Source organism: Emydura macquarii, unplaced genomic scaffold (assembly GCF_026122565.2).
Source record: "Emydura macquarii macquarii isolate MOO-44397 ecotype Brisbane River unplaced genomic scaffold, CSIRO-AGI_Emac_v2 contig_1230, whole genome shotgun sequence".
NCBI classification, from domain to species: Eukaryota; Metazoa; Chordata; order Testudines; family Chelidae; genus Emydura; species Emydura macquarii.
In genome coordinates this window covers 320,194-336,112 of record NW_027131367.1, presented here as the reverse complement: position 1 = coordinate 336,112, position 15,919 = coordinate 320,194, and the positions used below count along the sequence as shown (strand labels likewise).

The window sequence follows — 15,919 nt, the reverse complement described above, 5'->3', positions numbered from 1 at the left end:
GACCTCATCAACAGCTGGAGTGGGAGAACATATCTCAGTAGCTAAGCTTGGGATTTTCAACAGCACCCAAGGGACTTAAGAGCACATAACTTATTGACTTTATTTATTATTATTATTTTATTATTGACTCGCTCAAGCTGTGGGAGGCAGACCTATCCTTGCTTACAGACAGCCCCCCAACCTGAAGCAAATACTCACCAGCAACTGTACACCATACAAGAAGAACACTAACTCAGGTACATACCCCTGCAACAAATACCGTTGCCAGCTCTGCCCCCACATTGACTCTAGTGACACCATCACAGGTCCTAACCACATCAGCCACACCATAAGGAACTCATTCACCTGCACATCTACTAATGTCATATATGCCATCATGTGCCAGCAATGTCCCTCTGCCATGTACATTGGCCAAACCGGACTGTCACTACACAAAAGAATAAATGGACACAAATCAGACATAAAAAATAGAAACATCCATAAACCAGTCAGAGAGCACTTCAATCTCCCTGGACACTCTGTAAATGACTTGAAAGTTGCCATACTTCTACAAACAAAACTTCAAAGAGAAACTGCTGAGCTTGAACTGATCTGCAAACTTGACACAATCAAACTGGGTTTAAACAGGGACTTGGAATGGCTATCTCATTACAAGAAGTAATTCTCTCTGTTCACACATTCTCACCTCCTAATCAATGATTGTGAATAGGCCTCAGCTACTTCCCCATTGTTGTTCCTTAAACTTGGATGTGTATATATATATACCTGCCATCTGATTTCTATTTCTTGCATCTGACGAAGTGGTTACAGCCCACGAAAGCTTATGCCTGCAGAAATTAAATTGGTTAGTCTTTAAAGTGCTACAGGACTCTCGTTGTTTTGACTTTAGACAGGAAACCCTGATGGAGTCTAGCCTGGCCAAAGCATTTCTGCTTTCTTGCCTTATGGAAGTTTCAATATATCAGAAGGTGGTGCTGGCTTCAAATATAGCATGGACTACTTGCTTATTAATTTCACCTGTGAATTTGTGGTGGTCTCTTTTTAGAAAGGAAAAAATGTTTGTAAAACCTGAAACTCTTCTAAGGAACAAGGCCAAACATTCACTTCAGCAATTTAAGATGATAAAATGGGAAGAAACTAAAGAACTAGCAAAATGTAAAATAAAAATTATTTTAAAATGTATCATAGATTCTTTATTTCTTCCTGCTCTAGCGTCTAATATTTTTCTTTTTTTGCACAGGATAACCTGCTGCTGGATATGTATCTGGCACCTCACGTGAGAACACTCTACACACAGATCCGAAATCGTGCCCTTATCCAGGTAACTGGTCCCTGCAAACCTGAGGGACGGTTGAGGGTCAGAGGAAGGGCCACTCTCCCACGGCAGAGTTTCAGGGGATTGGGAGGTTGAACCTGGAAACTGAATGTATTTTCTTGCTCCTAGTATTTCAGCCCTTACGTGTCAGCAGACATGCGCAAGATGGCCACTGCATTTAACACCACGGTGGCCGCGCTGGAGGATGAGCTGACCCAGCTGATCCTGGAGGGATTGATCAATGCCAGAATAGACTCGCATAGCAAAGTGAGTATCCCCACACCTCAGTCTGTCTCTAATGCCAAGGGCTGGGCTGTAGGCTGCAGATTGAAGCTAACAGCTGGCTAGGGATGCAGTATTAAAGATCTCTGATCACCTTTGCTGTAGCACCATCTTGGTTAATACAGCAGGCGCTTTACTTTTTAATGAAGAACCCCTGAACAGCACAGCTTCAATCTTCCTCTTTGCACCTGGGATACTGTTTTGAAGCTGTGTTTGCCTGTAGTGAGTGGAGTTTTTGACCTGGCTGATACGTTAAGGGTTTGAGTCATAGAATCATAGAAGATTAGAGTTGGAAGGAACCTCAGGAGGTCATCTAGTCCAACCCCCTGCTCAAAGCAGGATTCTAGGAGTCCTGTAGATAATTTCTGGTCTGTTGTGTGGAAGCAGCTTCCCAGTAATTGAGCCCCTTTCCAGTTCCTGTGTGCAGTTCTCTTTGTTGGTTACAGATTCTTTATGCTCGCGACGTAGATCAGCGCAGCACCACCTTTGAAAGGTCCTTATTAATGGGCAAAGAGTTTCAGCGACGTGCTAAAGCCATGATCCTGCGGGCTGCAGTCCTGCGCAACCAGATACACGTCAAGGTGAGCAAGGACCCCTTTGTCATGGAATCTGAGGTAAAGGTAAACATTTGGATGACTTGGTGCAGAGGGGTAAAAGCTGGTGACTACGGACTCCAGGGGAAGAGCTTTGCTGTATCCACAAGAGGATGGATTTTGCAAATGTTAGAAGTAAAGAGAGAGAATTTCCACTAAGTATGCTAAATTGTAGTGCACAAACAGAATGGAGCTTGCAGCTAGCAGGATAGATTTTAGTTAATGTTTACTCCAGTCAGTGCTTGTTAAATTACAACAAAGGAATTAATTATTCCTAACTTTTTATTTTCATGAGGGAAATTGAAATACATATGTTGACTGGAGCAATCCTGCCAAGGGATGGTTCCATAGGACAGTGCCCTGGAGAGAGTAGTCGCTGTTGTCATAGATACCACAGAGATGAGCACACTAAGTGCCAAATGGCATTCAAGTTCTCACGGGGTGTTTGATTCAAGTTAGGTGACTAATCACACACCATGAATAATTTGCAAATACCCCATAGGCTGTAAACTGTCATGCAAATATTTGTGAATAACAAATTCTTTTGCAGAAAAAGTGAATGATTTGTTAAGAGAAAAATGGTTGAAACATATTATTCTTCTTTGAGTGCTTGCTCATGTCCATTCTGTGATAGGTGTGTGCACGCCTCTGTTCATGGTTATCCGGAACTTTTTTCCTCTTAGCAGATCCCGTAGGGCCAGTTCCGGCGCCCCCTGGAACCCCGTGCACATGTCACGGTATATGAGGCGCTCCCGGCCTACGCCTTCTAAGTTCCTTCTTTTCACCCGTGACAGTTGCTAGAACTAGCCTTGCTCACAGCAAGTACTGTTCCCCTTGTTTGGACTTGTTTTGTATTCTGAGTTTAGTTTTAGTTAGTTAAGTATTGTTAAGTGTAGTCAGAGATAAGGCAGTCCCTGCTGGGACTTCAAGTGGCCAGGCCATGCCCAGTCGTCGGGCTTCAAGCCATGTGCCTCCTGTGGGGAGGCCTTCTCACTCAGTGACCCCCTCGACTGCTGCCTTAAGTGCCTGGGGGAAGCCCACAGAAAGGACAAGTGCAAAATCTGCAGGGCTTTCAAACTGAGGACTCAAAAGGACCGAGAAATCCAGCTGAAAGCCCTGTTGATGGAGGCAGCGCTCCGCCCAGCGTCTGAGCCGACCTGCTCTGACTCATACCGAGTTGGCTTTGGTACAGAATGCACCATCGGCTCTGCCCTCGACTTGGCACTGTGCAACATCGCCGATACCGAAGAAGAAGCAGTGCGCGGAGCTCAGGTACTCCCCTGCGCCATCGGTACGGGCAGGGTCGAGTGTAGAGATGCACCAAACCCAGCCTGTTGAGACTTTCTCCGGTGCCTGCATCTCCGATCAGGGAGCCTCCCCCAACTCCTGGGAATGGGAGAGTGCCCCGCTGACGCTGTCAACACCGGAGGCTTTTCAGGTGGCAAGAGCCTTGTTGGCCTTGCCTATGCCACCTCCTCCGCTGAGGGAGAAGGGGCCGGTGTCACGGGGGAAACATACGTTGGGTTCCCTCTGAATGGCGGTGGAGATCCCCGGTACAGGGAGGAAGATCTCCCGATGGACGGTCTCCGAGGGTAGAGCAGAGAGTAGTCCCCTAGTAGTCGCTCCAGGTCGGTGTCATTGAGCTGACCTGCCCCGGCATGGGACGTGGAGTCTCCCTCTCAGCGCTGACATTGATCTGCGGCACCAGAGGCAGCGCAAGCAAGGAGGCAGCACCAGTCGAGGTCTGCCAAGTAGCCCTCGGACAGCTCCCATTCCCGCTCCCAGCACCGAGGAGTTCACCCACACCCAGGTGACGCAGAACCAGTCCTCATTGTCCTCCAGGTCGGAAGCATCGAGGGGGTGGTCCCCGGGCTAGAAGGGTGCCTGTGACCGTGGACGAACATGGTACCGCAGGTCCAGAGCCTCTGACTCCGATGATGCCTTGGGGTCTCCCAAGGGGGACAGTCATCGGGCAAGTCGACGCCCCCATAAAGTGCCAGAGCCCATGGCACAGTTAGCCCCAGGCTGGCCCCAGGGACAGTGGCCGCAACAATGGCCTTATTGGGCCCTAAGGGTCTCCAGGTGGGACCTGGTCCCCAATCCATTAAATTATCGGGGGTGCAATCCATGCCTCCTGTACTGGAGAAGGCCCATCGACATCACTCCTCAGACGAGGAGTCAGACCCCAAGAGAGAACCTCAGCGGGTACAATCCTTCACCAGCCTTATCTCGGACCAGACTGATGCGAAGTTGCATGGTCTGAAGGACTCCAGGGCCACGCTTCGCTCCCTGGGTCTTTACACTCCCCAGTTTTCCAGGCGACAGTCACGGCCCCAGGCGCAGCAGCAGCCAAGGCCTCAGCCCAGGTCTTTCCAAGCCTATAGACAGAGGAATAGAAATAGGGGGTTTAGAAGAAGAAATCAGCCCCCTAGCTCATCCTCAGCTCCCCAGCAAGGGCCCCACAGGAGGTCGGGCAATCACAGGAGACAATTTTGATGGTGCACCCTAAGGTGACGCCCTGGCTGCTCTCCTGGATCCGTCCCGCCCCTTCCTAAACAGGCTAAGGCCCTTCTACCCCGAATGGGCAAAAATCACTTTGGACCATTGGGTCCTTGGGATAGTCTCGGGGGGCTATGCCCTGCAGTTTACATCTACCCCCCCCCAACAATCCTCCCCCTCCATCCCTCTTAAGGGACCCCTCTCACGAGCAGCTCCTCTTACAGGAGGTGGACACCCTCCTCAGTCTGGGAGTGGTGGAAATGGTCCCTCAAGAGAGAAGGGGGAAGGGGTTCTATTTGAGGTACTTCCTCATCCCCAATGCGAAGGGGGGTCTGAGACCCATATTAGACCTGTGTCGTCTAAACAAATATGTGAAATCTGAGCCGTTTGACATGGTCTTCCTAGCTTCCATAATCCCTTCCCTGGATCCAGGAGACTGGCATGCCGCCCTTGACCTCAAGGACGCATACTTTTATGTGTCTATCCTTCCCAGCAACAGGCGCTTTCTTCACTTCATGGTGGCTGACTCCCACTACCAGTTTACAGCCCTGCCCTTTGGCCTATCTTCGGCTCCCAGGGTGTTTACAAAGTGCATGGCAGTACTGGCTGCCCACCTGAGATGAACGAGTGTGCAAATTTTTTCTTACCTGGATGATTGGCTGACTAGGGGTAGGTCCAGGTCCCAAGTGCAGGACAGCATGACCCTCACTTGCTCCACGTGCAGCAAGCTGGGACTGCTCATAAACAAGCAGAAGTCCACACTAACCCCAGTGCAATGAATAGAATTCATTGGGGCTACCCTGGACACTTCCTAGGCCAGAGCCTTCTTGCCTCAGCCACGTTACGAGGCGATGGTCTCCATCATCTCCCAGCTGCACCGATGCCCCACGACAACAGCCAGGCACTGCCTGCAGCTGTTAGGCCATGTGGCGGCCTGCACGTATGTAGTGAGACTAGCTCACCTGAGGCTCAGACCGCTTCAGACATGGTTGGCCTCGGTATATGTGCCGAGCAGACACCCACTGGACCAGGTGGTCACAGTTCCCCCGCCCATCCTAGCCTCCCTAGACTGGTGGCGGACTCCCCGGGCAGTGATGAAGGGCATTCCGTTCGAGGAATTGGTTCCTTCGGTCACCCTGGTTTCCGACGCTTCGGACGTAGGATGGGGAGCCCACATCAGCGCCAACTTAGGCACTCAGGGGCCCTGGTCGAGGGAGGAGCGGTGCCTGCACATCAATATGAAGGAGCTGAGGGCCATTTGTCTAGCGTGCAAGGTGTTCCACCGATTCCTAACAGGCAGAGTGGTATAGGTGCTGACGGACAAGACCGCAGCCATGTTTTATATAAACAGGCCGGGGGGAGCGTGCTCCTCAGCCCTCTGCGAGGAAGCTATCCGTCTGTGGGACCTTGCCGTGAGGCACAGTTTCCACCGAACGGCCTCTCACCTTCTGGGAGTGAGGAAGGACGAGGCGGATTGCCTCAGCAGGTCGTTTCTATCCTGCAGCGACTGGTTGCTACACCTAGAGGTGGCATCTATGATCTTCCAGAAGTGGGGCATTCCCCAAGTGGACCTATTCGTGTCGGCCTGGAACAAGAAGTATCCGAGGTTCTGCTCGCTCCGGGGTCGCGACACCGGGTCGATTTCTGACGCGTTCCTCAAGACTGGATGGGGAACTTCATATACATGTTTCTGCCCATTCCGCTCCTGCTCAAGGTCCTGCTGAAAATAGAGGGACAGAGCAGACGTTATACTCATTGCTCCAGCCTGGCCAAGGCAGCACTGGTTCAGCATGCTGCTGGACCTTTTGATCGCCCCACCCCTGGAGCTCTCAAGGCAGCATGACCTTCTATCCCAGGACCATGGTCGCCTGTTGCACCTGGACCTGGACTCCCTGCACCTCATGGCCTGGAGGCTCTGTGGCTGACAGAGGGAGAAAAAGCCTGCTCGGTGCAGGTCCAGCAAGTCCTGCTTGGCAGCAGGAAGCCTTCTACACAGGTCATGTATCGGGCTAAGTGGACGCAGTTTACCTGTTGGGCGGAGTCCCTGGGAATCCTGCCCAGCCTCTCACCTATACAGGTGATCCTGGAGTACCTGCTTCAGCTAAAGCTCCAGGGTCTGGCGCTGGCCTCGTTGAAGGTTCACCTGGCGGCCATTTCGGCCTTCCATCAGCTGCTAGAGGGGAGATCGCTGTTCTCCCATCCCATGTTGATCAGGTTCCTCAAGGGGGGGGTGGAGAGGCTTTATCTGCAGGTCCGTGACCTGGTGCCTCCCTGAGATCTCAACCTTGTCCTCTCGAGACTCACGGGGCCCCCCTTCGAACCCATGGCTTCATGCCCTCTGCTCATGCCTTCCTGGAAGGTAGCCTTCCTGATGTCACTACCTCAGCTAGGAGGGTCTCCGAGATTAGGGCCTTGACCTCGGAGCCCCCTTACACAGTATTCTGTAAGGACAAGGTTCAGTTGAGGCCGCATCCGGCCTTCCTGCTCAAGGTGGTTTCCCAATTTCATTGTAATCAGGATATTTTTCTCCCCATGTTTTTTCCCAAACCTCATGGTTTGGAGGAGGAGAGGAGATGGCACTTGCTGGACGTGAGACGAGCCCTGGCCTTTTACATCGAGTGTACAAAGCCGTTCCAGAAATCGCCACAGCTCTTCGTCACAGTAGCTAAGTGGATGAAAGGGTCACCTGTCTCCACCCAGCGCATCTCCTCATGGATTACATCATGCATCAAGTTCTGCTACGAGCAGGCAAGAGTTCCGCTTTCGGGAACCATCACAGCGCACTCAACCAGAGCTCAAGCCTTGTCTACAGCCTTCCTGGAGAGAGTGCCCCTGCAGGACATCTGCAAAGCCACCACCTCTTGGTCGGTGCACACCTTCACGTCCCACTACACCATCGCCCAGCAGGCAAGAGGGGACGCGAGATTCGGCAGAGCGGTGCTGAGGGCAGCTCACCGGTAACTCCGACCCACCTCCAAAGGTACTGCTGGTTAGTCACCTAAAGTGGAATGGACATGAGCAATCATTCGAAGAAGAAAACAAGGTTACTTACCAGTAACTGATGTTCTTTGAGATGTGTTGCTCATGTCCATTCCACAACCCACCCGCCGTCCCCACTGCCGGAGTTGGCAGAAAGAAGGGACTGAGGGGGGCGTAGGGCCGGCAGTGCCTCATATACCACGGCATGTGCGCGGGGCTCCAGGGGGCACTGGAGCTGGCCCTACGGGATCTGCTAAGGAGAAAAAAGTTCCGAATAACCGTGCCCGGTGGCGTGCACTCACCTATAGTGGAATGGACATGAGCAACACACTTGAAGAACATCAGTTACTGGTAAGTAACCTTGTTTTTATTTGCAATTAAATAAACAAACTTTGTGCTCATGGTGTGTAGGGCCCACTCTCTCCACCCAATTCCTGGTGGGAAAGAGAGAAGGCTGAGCTGAGAATGCCACTACCTGCTGTATGGTTTACCTGTGCTGAGGTGTGTTATGGGAGTTTATGGGAGTGTTCCGTGATTGGAGCCCTGGTGCAGGGGCAGTTCCAGCCCATCACTAACCAGGGCTGTATTTTGGTTTTCTTATTGCAGTCTCCTCCACGAGAAGGTAGCCAAGGCGAGCTCACTCCAGCTAACAGCCAGTCCCGAATGAGCACCAACATGTGAACATCTTCACGTACAATCAAAGAACCCCCTCACTTCCATGCCCCAACTGTTTGTCCTATGTCCTAACCACAGACTACTGAGCTCCACAAACAATCCCTGTCATTCTCTCTCTCATCAGGGTTGGGAGGGTCAGGGCTGATGGTGGGCGCTAAAGTTCAGATTCTGATAACTTAATTCCTTTAAAACAGAACCTGTCACTAAATGCAGCATCCCTGGAATTGTCTATCATTTCAGTGCTGATCGCCCTTTCCTCTGTACCCACCACCCCAGAAGAACTGGCAGTATTTTTCAGAGAGATGCTGATCTGGGATCCCTTCAGCTGCTATTAGCTTTCCAGGGTCAGAACTGCAAAGGCAGATTGTGTGAAGTTGGATGACTGGGGTGTATCAAAGGGAGAATGTTTCATTGACCTGGAAGTGATGCCTTGTCTCTGAGCAGTGAAGTCCTTTCACTTTACTTCAGATGAGCCCTGAGTGCAGTGCTCTCGATGGCATGGGCCCTGAGTTCAGACAAAGGGGAGCGCCTCTCAGGAAGCAACTCCAGGACTTCTCATCCACCCTTGGAAATATGGCACCACTTCTGCTTATTCAAAGGCATTTATTTCAGGTGGTTGCACTTACCCTGAATCCAGCCTCTTTCAGTCTGGCCTGTCCCTTTTTCAAAGGCCTGTTTCCTGACTTGTTTCAACATGCATATCACTTGGTTTTGGACTCTGGCAGTGGTTTACCACTGCAGTAAGGCTCTATCTCGTGCAAATACTGTTGCTTGTCCAGTTTTACTTCATCAAGGTACAGTGGCTTCTTAACCTGTGCACCAGTGGCTCTTGGTGGCATGAGTAAATGCCATAGAAACACCATACATTTCTGGGGCAGAAACAGAAAGAAGTCAGCCCATGTGCCCGCTCAAATAAGTGCATCTGTCCCAACTTTTCTTTTATAAATGGGTTTCAGGTGGCAGCCCAAACCCAGGTAGTGTTATATTAATGAGTGTAGTTAAGTGTTGAATGTTCTGGAATTACATTCAGTCCCATAGGACAAAGTTAAAAATTCTGATCCAGTCCTGACTGGTTGAGCAATTTACTACAAACAAATGTTATTGTTAATGCTGTTTTTGTTTTAAAATAAGTTATCTCTAGTGCATTAAAGAGAGTAATTAAAAAAAACTCATTTCAGTGTTTGGAATTTTGTGGTAGTTGCTTTTAGCTTTGTCTTGATTCTTTTGTTTTATACTAAAGTTGGTGAATTTGACAGGCTGCTGTTTTAGCATTTTAATCTGGTTGGAGGTGTTTGGAAGTTAGGTAATATCACTTGCATGAGGAGGTCTGAAGAGTGCCGCTCTGTGGAGTTTCACTCTCTTGCTTTTCTGACAGCCAAGTACAAGATCTCTGGGAGGATGCATTCGTATAGTTTCTAAACTGCAGCAGCTTCCTCCATTTGCAGATTTCTGTTGCTGAAGCATTTTGTGGTTTATGTGGAGAAAGTTGGGGCAGTAGTTACTTTGAAGTCTTTGGTTAGGTGTTGTCCATATTTTGGACTTACATCAATCTTGCATTCATCTAGGCCCATCTTTGTAATGGCTGAACTCACTTTGCTAAGAGCTGGTTCCAGGAAGCTTTGCTCAATTTGATTCAATAGGGAAGTGGGAAGCAGATGTGACTTTTGATCTATTTTATGGCTACGCAAGGGCCTACCCAGCCCCCAATGTAAATTAGAACAGCCTCAATGGGCATATGCAGCCAAGAATAATTGGAGTGCAGTGTGCTCTGGCCCCTTCCCCTCCCATAGTCCAATATTCTCTGGTCTTTTCCCATAGGCTTGGGAGGAGGTGGGTGCTGAGCTGCTCTGACAGCTGAGGCACCCCTTTACACAGTAGATATTCTCTAAGAGCTGCTTCCACCCTCCTTTCTGCTACTGCAATGATGTAAAAAGCTTATGCCCTAGAGAGAATTGGGTCCTCCTTGTCTGAGGCATAGATATCTCAGCGATTTGGTCAACCCACAGATGGAGAATACTTTGTTCTTGAGCTGAGAACTGCCTCAACAGAACTGCAGATGTGTCACAATTTGAAAGGTCTACCTCATATTCAGCAAAAGCTATCTTTTTAAAAAGAGACCAGGAATCACAATTTATAAGTAGAAGATTCAACTCCAGTCTCTCCACTCTTAAGTTCTACTTCCTTAGCAAGGATGCTCCAATTAACAACTACTGTTAGCATACAAAACTACTGTTCACATCTTTAAATTAGATATTATTTCAGCCCATTAGACACAGCCATCAAGCCAGGTTCTTTCTGCTCAAACAGCAACTGTCATCTCCAGCCTATTTACTAACCTGCACAACAAGTGGAGTATAACACAAATGTAGTGCAAAGGTTGACAAATTGGAGATCTACCCTAGAGGCCAGCTGGAGCCAACATGCAAGAGAACTGGTATAAAAAAATACTGAGCAGGATCAAATTCTGCTGTCAGGTGCACCCCTTGGATACTCTTTTATCTTGGATTCTTATCCTCCCTACACCTTTTTCCTTCTTTTGGTTTTCTTCTTCCATTTCCTCTCTCCCTTATCTCTTTCTCTTTAGGTTAATAGTTAAGGTGGTTTGACTATTCCAACAGGTCCTTGCTAATTGAAAGTGGTGTTTTTTTCTCATCTCTTTAGAAAAGTAATGGGATCAATCACAGCCAAAATATTGGAATGGCTGATATGGGATTTAATTATATTAACCTCCTTTAATTCTTCATTAATCAGTGCCAATCAATGTAGGTTTATGGGACACAAATCCTGTCACATCAATTTGATATTTTTTTTAATGAGATTACAAGTTTGGTTGATAACGATAATAGTGACTTTGACTTCAAGTCTTAGACATTTGACTGGGTATTGCATGACATTTTGATTAAGAATCTAGAATAACACAAAATCAACATGGCATGCATTATGTTGATTAAAAATTGGCAAAATGACAGGTCTCAAAATACAATTGTAAATGGGGCGGCATCATTGAATAGGTGTGTTTCTGGTGGGGTTCTCCAGGTACCTGTTGTTTGCCCTACACTAGCTAACATTTTTATCAGTTACCTGGAAGAAAACATAAAATCATCACTGCTAAAATTTGCAGATGACCCAAAGATTGGGGGACTGGTAAATAATGAAATTGTGACTGCTTTAGAATGATCTGGATTGCTAGGTAAGCTGGGTGCAAGCATATAATATGCAATAAAATATGGCCCGATGTAAAGTTATACAACAAAGAACACAGGCTGTACTTACAGAATAGGCAATTCTGTCCTGGGAAGCACTAACTCTGAAAAAGACTTTGGGTCATAGTGGATAATCAGCTGAACCTGAGCTCCTTGTCTGATGCGGTGGCCAAGAAAGCTGATGCAATCCTTGCATATAGAAATGGGAATCTCAAGTAGGAGCTGGAATATTCTGTTACCTCTGTATTTGGCGTTGGTGCACCTGCTATTGGAATACTGTGGCAAGTTCTGGTATCAACCATTCAAAAAGGATGTTGATAAATTGGGAGAAGGTTCAGAAAAGAGTCAGAATGATTAAAGGATTGAAAAAACGTGACTTATAGTGGAGAACTCAGAATCCAATCTGTTTTAGTTTAACAAGAGAAGATTAAGGGGTGACTTGCTCACAGTTTGAGTACCTACATAGGGAACAAATATTTCATAATTGAAGGCTCTTCAATCTAGCAGACAAAAGTTCAACAAAATCTAATGGCTGGAAGTTGAAGCTAGATTAATTCAGACCAGAAATAAGGTGTACATTTTTAACAAAATAATTAACCAAAGTAAATTGAAACAGCTTGCCAAGAATTGTGATGAATTGTCCATCACTAGCAATTTTTAAATTAATAGTGGGTGTTTTTCTAAAGAAAATGATAGAGTTCAAACAGGAATTAATTCCAGGAAATTGAATGGCCTATGTTATGTAGGAGGCTAAACTAGATGATGATGCCTTCTGGCCATAACGTCTGTGGATGCATTACCTTTCTTGAGTTGCTTTAGAAAAGTGAACTTCCATCAACCTCTATTCCTACACAGTTCCTAGCCCCATGTTGCTACACTGCCCTCCTGTAAGTAGTGATGTTTTGAACTCTCTACCTGCATTTTTTCTTGTCTCAAATTTTCACGGTTTGATAGCTTTCTTCTGAAAGCAAAACCCTATGCCATTTTCCTCACAGTTGTAATGTAATGCGTCAGCAAGATTAGATCATTCCCCTTCAGACTTGATTGTCTTGTGTATGCTTCAGGGTCTTAATTGAGAAGTTGCTTGCTGCATAAAAGTACTTGGTTTTGTCCATTGTGTACAAATAGCTCCCATTTCTGTGCATTTTTCTACAGAAGTGAAAGTTGGGACAGGGCAACCCTATCCACAAAATGAATTTTTTTAAAAAGGAATGAGTTTATTTAATGAAGGTGGGGGGAGTCATATAAATTAAAATTGAATGACTTGCCCCTTTTTATGGGCTGTGGCACAGGAATAAAATGGGACATGGCCCTGCCGAGCTCATAGATTGTCACCTGCACCTACATTCACTGTGGATTGCTTTCAGCCTAGGGTGATATAAAAATGATTCCATTTGTCTTCATTCAAAATATTGCAAACAGCTCATCTTGTATTCCAAAGTGTAAGAGCTCTTGCTCACTCACAATCACTGTTTGTTAAGAAAATGACCAGTGGTCCCCTTCACCTCATTAACTACCAGTTCATAATCTCCTCATTCTCTGATGAAATCTCAGGCTGATTTTTTTTCATAGCAGTACAGAGGATTTAATGTCTGACATTAACCAGAATTATGGAAGTTGTTGAAAAGGTTGGCTAATAGAAACTGATTGTGATTAGGGATGTGGAAGGGAGATATTCTCAGATCATGGGGACCAATATTTTGACATCAGCAGTTGTATCTGATGTCAGTGAATGTTTAATTCCCTCCCCCATCCCCCGAAGGTAGAGAGGCCCACAGTCAGTAGGAAGGCCTTTCAGAGGAAGTAAACCATACAAAGCTAAGCATTTGGAAAGCTGAGACCATGTCCATGAAAAAAGATTTCCTCATCTTCTTCATTGCATCTACATAGTCATGGGCAGAAGAACCATTCTGGGTGGAGAGTAACCAGGTCAATTCACATTACTTGCATCTGGTGACAGAGCTGACCATATTGCCTTCATGATAGGAGAGTTGTTTCTTAGAGGGACAAATGTAACTTTTGCTGCTTGATTTTCAGCCAGTAACTCTTGCACATGAACTGTGGGGTGTACCATGACTTGCAGATTCAATCCATGGCTCTTTGGTTACTGATGCTTGGTGGGGAAGTGTGGGTGCCATTGTTGGAACTGATTATCAGTACTTCCCTTTGTGGTGCAGGAAGATCCACAAGAAGTTTGTGCTTGGCCAGTTTAATTAATACATGGGTCAGTTTGGTTTTAGACCTGGATGCAGTACAGATGGGTGGAGATGTGCTGGATGTTGGGCTGAGATGAGGCCTCCACGTTGATTCTTTTAGCATGTCATATGCCTTTTGATATTGTTGACCATGAGGATTCTAGTTAGCCTGTCAGAATAGGCGGAATTGCTTCCTTCCTGCTGGAGTGATTCCAAAGGGTAATTCTGGGTCACTGATGGGGTGTACTGGCTTCAAGGGGTCTTGTGTGGACTCTTGCAGGTTCTGTTCTGTCACCCCTCCTGTTTAATGCATGTATGGGGCAATCAGAGAGGCTAATAAGAGTATTTATGCTGCACTGTATTCAGTAACAGACAACTCAGTTGTACCTCTCCATCTTGCATGACCCTGCTGGTGCAGCTGAGTAATACAGTCAGTACCTAACAGAGGGTGGAGTTTGGCCAAGGGCTAACTGGACTGAATGTTAATCAGCAAAAAATAAGATAACACTTATAGGCTTAATTGCAGGGTGATTAGCTACCTTGCAGAAGGGTTTTATTTGCTGATTGTTACGCAGATTCATAATCTAGAATGCTGGGGCTCCTGGTTGTTCATGTAGTTGTGCTCAAGGAGACATTTATCATCTGTACTGGGCAAGTAGGCTTAAGCCCTTTGTTTGGGACGTAGGGCCTCACCTCAGACTAAACCTTCACAGTGTAGAATGTAGCTGCCCACTCAGGGATCTGCACTGGCTGCCAGATGATTTCCAGGTTAGATTAAGGTGGGGTTTTTTTTTGTTTTTTGTTTTTTTAAAACCTTTAATCCCCAAAATGGTTTGCATCCTGGTTGTTTTAGAAATGTCTCGCCTTATCTGACACCATGTCAGGTGACTTGTAGCTCCCTTATTTAAACGAGCAGTGTTGCTGGCAAAGCATTCTCAGTAATCATGTCAGACTCCTCTCCTCTTGGTCCAAACTTCAGAGCGTGCTGCCAGGCTAATCTATTTTCTCCAGATGCCCCAGGTCAGACGTTGAACAGGTTGGAGAAAAAGGAAAAGAAGTATATTTTAGTGGATTGCGAAGGCCTCATTGGTCATGTTGGTCTACTGAGTTCTCAGATATGTGTTGTTACTTTTTCTGTACCTATAGCATTGGCTCTTATAAGTAAATATGAGAGGTCCAAGCCCTGGGACTGGATGGTGAACAACATTCCCACAAGACACAGCTTTAGAAGCCTTCTGCTTTGGAGTCTGGGTGCAGGTTGCTGGGAGGTTCCTGGCACGTTTTTCCAATCTCCTGTTACAGCAGTTAGCAGTGCAGAAGATCCACTGCAAGCTGTGGGTAAGGAGGGATGTACTGCTGCAAATTTCATGTAGAAGGCCTTAGGCCAGCAGATGTTCCAGCCAATGGGCAGCCTCAGGTGTAAGTAAATTTTCTAATCTGAGCTGAGATTTTATCCAGGAAAACAGCAGACAGCTTGGTCTCCATTTCTTTAGCCTTTTATCATGACAGATTAATGTGTTTGAATTCACTGTTGAAGCTCTCTGCAGTATACAGAAAAACTTGATAGAATGCCCTGAGAAAGGAAGTATGAATCAGTACTCTTCAGGATGTATATAGAGCAATCAGGCATATGTAGTGCTGCCTGAGATACAGATAGACCTTGAATGACTGTTTCTGTTGCAGAATAGAGTCTGATGTCTGTCCTTCCACAGAATTCACCACTAGGAAAACAGGATGGTCCATCTTGTAGTTAAAGCACTGGACTCGGGAGATCGGGGAAATGTGGTCTAGTTGAAATTGCTATAAGGTGGGTGCACAACTGGTTGCAAAACCTTACCCAAAGAGTGGTTATTAATGGTTCACTATCTAAGTGGGAGGGTGTATAGGAATCTCGGTTGGGTCTGTCTTGGGTCCTGTATTAGTCAATATTTTCATTATGACTAGGATAATGGAGCATATGCTTATAAAATGTGCAGATGATACCAAGCTGGAAGAGGGTTCAAGCACTTTGGAGGACAGGATTAAAATTCAAAACAGCCTTGACACATTAGAGAAATGGTCTGAAATCAACAAGATGAAATTCAATAAAGACAAGTGCAAAAATACTTCACTTAGAAAAAAAATCAAATGCATAGCTACAAAATGGGGAATAATTGGCTAGGTAGTAACACTGCTGAA

At 46.7% G+C, this 15,919-nt stretch overlaps 1 protein-coding gene across 2 annotated transcripts in view; it reads left to right on the top strand.

Moving 5' to 3' along the window:
* Nucleotides 1-15,919, top strand: part of GPS1 (G protein pathway suppressor 1) — a 45,825-nt gene that overhangs the window by 13,783 nt on the left and 16,123 nt on the right. Inside the window, exons 11-14 of one of the 2 annotated variants that reach the window (XR_010919531.1) lie at nt 1,241-1,321; nt 1,445-1,582; nt 2,044-2,178; nt 8,275-15,548. Coding sequence is in view for 1 of the 2 variants with exons in the window: in XM_067547115.1 (XP_067403216.1) it covers nt 1,241-1,321; nt 1,445-1,582; nt 2,044-2,178; nt 8,275-8,349 (429 nt within the window). In the remaining variant the exon portion in view is untranslated. Of the gene's footprint in view, nt 1-1,240; nt 1,322-1,444; nt 1,583-2,043; nt 2,179-8,274; nt 15,549-15,919 lie in introns of those variants that run through there. The other variant, XM_067547115.1, reaches the window with a different exon arrangement.